The sequence below is a fragment of the Marmota flaviventris genome, chromosome 4 (genome assembly GCF_047511675.1).
Source record: "Marmota flaviventris isolate mMarFla1 chromosome 4, mMarFla1.hap1, whole genome shotgun sequence".
NCBI lineage: Eukaryota > Metazoa > Chordata > Mammalia > Rodentia > Sciuridae > Marmota > Marmota flaviventris.
In genome coordinates this window covers 5,541,689-5,547,688 of record NC_092501.1, presented here as the reverse complement: position 1 = coordinate 5,547,688, position 6,000 = coordinate 5,541,689, and the positions used below count along the sequence as shown (strand labels likewise).

The following is a 6,000-nucleotide window of genomic DNA, read 5'->3' as shown; positions in this document are numbered from 1 at the left end:
CTGAGGTCCTCGGTGATTGTGAAGCTGGTGTGACTGCTTCTGGTTTATGTGTAGGAGATGTAAGAGAATGAGCACCTCAGGTTTAGAATCAGGCAGATGGCCAGAAACAGGAGGCCTCGGCAAGGCTGGCCTCCCCAGAGCGTGTGAGTTTCAGGTCTTTCACAATAACATGCCATGTTCAGAACTGAAAGGGGGCATAGAAGAGAATGTTAATTGTCACTGAAATCTGTCCTCCTGGTTATCTCTGCAGAATTCCAAACTCCTAGTAAGACAGAGAAGTTCTCTCCCTCTCCAATAACAACACTGTTATTTCCTGTTGTTCCCCATGTTCATCCATACCAGCGGTTCAGTTCCTTGAAGGCTTTGTGTGTCTTCCCACCCCAGGGCCTTTGCACATGTGGTTCCTCCTCCAGTTCACCTAGCTGGTTTTTGTTTATCTTCAGTCTGGGCTTAGGGAGTTTTCTCAGGAAAGCCTTTCCTGATCAAAAGCAAGTCAGGCCACTGTGCCATTCATCTGGGAGCATCGGCTTCTCCTGTCTAGCACCTTCACAGCTGCTTCTCCTTCCAAGGTTTGAGTCACTGGATTACTCCCCCAGGGTCTGGGCGCCTGAGTCTCTGATTTCCAGAGAAAGAAGGCTCAAAGTGGATGAGTGACGCTGAGTGGCATGTGAGCCCTGGCTGCTTCCCCCTGCCAGAGTTAAGTTCCTTATCAGTAAAACAGGCCTGAGCTTTCTACGAATCTGTGGCTGAGTTACCAGAACTCTCACTTCCCATGTCATCCTCTTGCAGACGGCAAGTTCCTTCTCAGGCAAAGGTTCCTGGCCATTCCAGATGTTTCTTTGAGCTGCATCTGGGTGGACTGCTGACTGCTCTGGCTCAGGTGGCCCTGCTGGGCAGTGATGTGCTTTCTCTACAGTGGCCAGGTGGCCGAGCCGACTCCCCACCCTGGCATCTCTGTCACCAGTCCCCACCCAGGGAGCCTTTCATACACCCTGTTCCTCAATCCCTGGAGGTTGTGCCTAGTCACTGATTCCTGGGGGAATGGTGGAGAGGGCACCCTTTGAACTCTCCACAAAACCAGGCTACCCCATCCCACCAGGCCCTTCACCAGGCCACGGCTTCCTCCTTTTCTTGGCTTTAACCTATTCTTCTTCTTCTTTTTTAAAATCTTTATTTATTTATCTTTTTGTGGTGTTGAGGGTCGGACCCAGGGTCTCACACCTGCGAGGCAAGTGCTCTACCACTGAGCTACAGCCCCAGCCTGGCTTTAACCAATTCTTTATGGTTTTGGTGAAAATAAATAGGTGTGTGTAAACATTTTCCCTGGAGATCGGGAGGCGTCCACTTCGGCGTGGGGAACAGCAGGACAGCTCTCCTGCAGCGAAGACGTGAGGATCCTGGGGCTCCTGCTGCCCCTTGGGCTTGGCTGTCTTCCCACTTCCTCTCTTGGCACTTCAGCAGGCCGGGGGTGGGGTGGGGGGCGGCTGAGGCCTCCGGGTGGCTTGCTCCCCTCATTCAGGGCTCAAGCCCGAGCTTGAAGCACCCTCTTCCTTCCCTGGGAGGTCCTTGCCCACTCACTGACCTGGTCGCTGGCCGGCCTGGCGTTCCTAGCACTGGACACAGAGGCAGGCGTTCACTTCACGCTAGTCCCGCGAATGAATGGACCCCGTGCTCCGGAAGGCCCTCCGGGGCCCTCGGGGTTCTGCTCCTGGGCTCTCCACCAAGGCCAGCACAGCCCCAGACTGGCCCGGCCGCGCAGTGCCCCGCAGGCTCGCCCCCTACTCCGAGGGCGCGCCCCTGTCATGGACAAGATGGGCCGGAGGGCTGCGGGGACGCGGGGAACCGCGGAGAACAAGACGTCGCCACCCGCGGGGCCCCATATGCTCCACGCGGCAGCCACGGGCTGGGGGCTGCGGGCCGGGGGCTGCGGGCCGGGCGGGCGATCGGGGCCAGCGGGGCGGGCGTGCAGCCCGCGGCCGTCCCGCCTCTCGCCGGCGCTCCCGGCCTTTCCCATCCGGCCCGCGACGCTCCGCCCGCCCCGTCCCACATGACACCGCCTCCGCTGCAAACTTTTTCCTCCCCATCCTGTCGCGGCTCGGAGGGATGGAAAATGGCGGCCTAGGCGCGGAGTTTCCTGCGCGAGCGGCGGCGGCTCCCGGCGGCGCGGGGCGCGCGGCACCATGACGCGCTGGGTGCCCACCAAGCGGGAGGAGAAATACGGCGTGGGTGAGCAGCGCCGGCCCGCGCCCCCTTCCCGGCCGCGGCGGGCGGGCGGCGCCGTGGAGCCTGTTGCCGGCCGCGGCGGGGCGGAGGCGGCGCTCCCGGGGCGTCCCGCCCGCGCCCCGGCCCGCGCCCCCGGTCCGCGACCGTCCGCCGGGGCGCGCAGGGCGGGGGTGGGCGCGCCGCTCCCCGCGGGCTCCCGCGACAGCGGATCCCCGCGCCGCGGCGGCGGAGCTTCCAGGGGCCCGGGCTGCCCCACTCCCGCTCCGCTGCGCTGGGCCCGCGCGGGGAACCGGGGTCATTGTTTTCGTGCTTTTCCGCCTCTTTGGCGAACTTGGGCGTCTGGGGCTCGCGATGGGCAGATTCAGGTCTCAGCGCTCGAAACTTAGACTTTTCTTCCCCAGCGGGGAGGGGCCGCGCCGCCCGCGCTGGCGGATCGCCCCTGCGTGCTGTTGGGTGGTCCTGCTCCGGCCAGGGGGCGACCCTCGGGCTGGAGACCGGTTAGCGAGAGCGGGGACCTGGTTCTGCCCGGCTCTTCTTTGTCGTTTCCTGAGGCGGTTGGAGGGAGTCGGGTTGCAAGTTTGTGTTGCGACCCGAGTACACATTCCTGAAAGCGCGCCTTTCCCGGTGGCAAAACAAACCGACCCCTCAGCCTGCTGCTCTGCGCCCTGCGCGCCGCGCTGCCCCAGGCCTGCCGAGGCCTGCGGGTTCCTGCCCGCTCGCGGCTCGCCCCCTCGTGCAGCGCCTCGCCCGGCTCCCAAGGATCCCGGGATCTTCCAGTCTCCCTTGCCTCCTGCCACACCACCCGCAGGGTCCTTACCCGGCTCCCTCACCCGGCCACATGAGCCTGACATGCAGGCCCCTTGGGAGCTTGCCCTTCGGTCCAGGTCCAGGGTGCCCTCCCGTCCAGGGTGCCCTCCAAGGTGCCCTGTCACGGCAGCTCTGCCCCAGGAGCCTCTGCCCACCCTCTGCACGCTGCTTCAAGTCTTCCCACCCATCCTTGCTCCTCTGCCCTTGTTCTCAGGGCTTGCTCCTTTCTTTGAACTCCAGGTGTTTCTGTTAGGTGACCCTAGGTGGTGGCCATGGAACAGTCCTGGGAAAACCTTTGTCCCCTCTGGGCCCACTGGCAGCTTGTTCTGCCTTTGGGGTTTGTGGGGTCTCCTTGCTTTAGTACTGAGGCATAGTCATCCCGAAGGTGCGCTCAGGAGCTAGGGTTTCTGCATGGACCAAGGTGTAACCAGCAACCTGGGCCCTCTCAGTCTGCATATAAGGGAGGAGGTTTGAGATGGAGAGTCCAACTGAGAGAGCTTCAGGTTGTGGTGACAGTCCTGCTGTGGGGATTGCTTGCCCTGCCTTACACCACCAGTACTCGTACTCCACAGGTTCTGGACTGGAACCCTAGTCCCTGGGTGTTCACACTCACTCCTGCTATGCTCTATCTGCCAACATGTCCTGTGCTCATGGGGCAGGCAGGGCCTTCTCTTTGGGACATCACATTTTGAAAGAAACCTTGGTATTCTCTGTGATCTCTGGGGGCAACCTGGGTGGTGTTGGTGAGCACCCTGTAGTGTGTCTTGACCATCTAGAGAAGACCCAGGGGAGCACTCCCGGATTAGACCAGCAGTGGACCAGAACCTGGCTGTGCCCTTCCCAGTTAAGTCACATGCCTTCCAGAAGATCCTCCAGCACTCGGGGTTGAGGCTTCTAACATCAGACCTCTCGCTCACACCTTGATTTTCAGAAAACCCTGCATTGGAAAGTTCCCCAAGAGAAAAGTATATGAGATGTTGCCCGGAAATTCTAGCAAGGAATGTGAATGACTGTCCAGTGGAGGAGAGGGTGGGTTTGTGTTTCCCTTCACCAGAGTGGGGACATAAACCAGCTGAGCTGGTTGGGAGTAACAAGACAGCCTCTGGAAGACTTTTAGGATCAGCGCCTGTCGGGGAGGGTGGGAGCTGAGGATCAGCCCATGGACGGATGGCATCCCTGGATTCTTTCCAGGCTCCCTCTCGCATGGGAGTTCACGTGTTGGTTCTCAGGACAGGTGCAGGTGGGAAGGGTGTTGGCCCTGAGATGCAGGGATCTGTTCTCAGTAGGTGTCTAAGGGAGAATGAGTTAGCAACCTCTGCATTTCTTTTTGGGAGCCTAACAACAGGGCTGTGTTTCCCTCCTGGGGCTCTGGTGGGTGGGCCATGCTTCCACTTAGGCCACTTGGCCCATGAATGAATCACGAGGGGAAAGAAAATGATAAAACTCCATCTCATTTGGAAACATGAATCACAGCTCATTGTTTGCAAGTACTTGGAATCTGGTAGGAGCATTGTTTGCAAATGAGACACTTCAGTTATTTATTTGTTTTGTAAAATCGAGAAAAAAGTAAATACCCCAGATTTGTGGCTCCAGCAAGAAAAGCTGGGCGGGAATTTATCCCAAGGGGGGCTGAAACTTACCTGCTGACTCTGCCCCTCCTCCACCTTGGGTCTGAGTGTGGCCGGCCATGTTTAGGGACCTGGCTTATTAATGCAAGCATAAACCTTGTCGTGGCTGTCACACTGAGGGGTGGGTCAGATGATGTTTTTCCATCACCTCGTACGTAGCTCAGCAGGGTTGCATGTTCTGATACCAGTAAGATGAAGTTCTTCTGAATCGTCTTCCTTAGATTAAATGAATAGATACAGAATGTCCTGGAGGTACACCTGAGCACAGAGAGGGTATGGAAGGCAGGATAGTGGCTCTACAGATGTCCGCAACTTCTAGACCCTCAATATGATCTGATACATGGCAAAATGGTCTCTGTGGATGTGATCAAGGTTTCAGCTTTGGATGGGGAGAGACCATCCTGGCTCTTCACAAGCCCCAGGGTCCTTGGCTGGGTGGTCATGGAGAGGGAGTGAGTGGAGGATTGCTACAGGAGGGGCAGTGAGACTCCAAGCCTGGGATGCCTTGGAGGGGGCAGTTGCTGCTCTCAGATGTAGGAACTCACTTGCAAGGACCAGAAGGAGGCCTCAGGAGCTGAGGGTGGCCCCTGGCTGACCACCAGCCAGGAAATGGGACTTCAGTCCAATCACAAAGAATGGATTCGGCCAGCACCTTGAATGAGCTTGGAAATACCTCCTCCCAGTGCCTCCTGATAAGAGCTGCTGGCCAGTGCCTGGATTTGGGACCTGGAGCCTGAACCCCTGGGCATCTGACCTGCGGAAGTGTGATCTTGGGCTGCTCAGCTTGTGGTACTTTGTAAGGCAGCAGCAGAAGACAGAGGCAGAAGGGAGGAGGGCAGCCTGGGTAGGATCTCTGCTGCCCTTGAGCTCCGTTATTAGGTTGATTGGAGATAATGAACCCAGTGTTTGTCATCTGGCCTCTTCCAAGTAAGCTCTCCAGCAGGGGACGGGGCCTCAGTACCACAGTCGTGGTGAAGTCCTGGCATTTACTCATTCTGCAACCCCTGAGCAAATTGTTCGCCCTTCCTTCACCTGCGGTTGCTCATCTGTGAAGTGGATCTAAGTCTGCCTACTCCAGACTGGGGAGGACTCAAGTGAGATAGGGTGGCAGAGCCCGTGCTTGAGATGTGCCAGCTACTCAATGAAAGCAACACTTTCACTAATTTTTTTTTTTAAATTTAATAAAGCACAGAGTTTAGCAGTATAGTAGCCAGCGACTTCCTGTTTGGATTTAGCCATCACAGTGGCTGGTAAAGTGATTTCCTTCGAAAGTTGATTTCCTAATGTGTGTTTTGCCCCTGGATTGGGGGGAAGTCACATCTGTCTGCTCTGTGTGGGGAGC

The 6,000-nt window shown here is 57.9% G+C and overlaps 1 protein-coding gene across 2 annotated transcripts in view; it reads left to right on the top strand.

Moving 5' to 3' along the window:
- The first annotated feature begins 2,066 nt into the window (after positions 1 to 2,066).
- Dock1 (dedicator of cytokinesis 1) overlaps positions 2,067 to 6,000 on the top strand; it is a 450,610-nt gene continuing 446,676 nt past the window's right edge. For both annotated transcript variants that reach the window (XM_027930051.3, XM_027930050.3), the window contains exon 1: positions 2,067 to 2,226. In XM_027930051.3, coding sequence (XP_027785852.1) covers positions 2,181 to 2,226 — 46 coding nt within the window. In that variant the 5' untranslated portion in view covers positions 2,067 to 2,180. The remainder of the gene's footprint in view (positions 2,227 to 6,000) is intronic.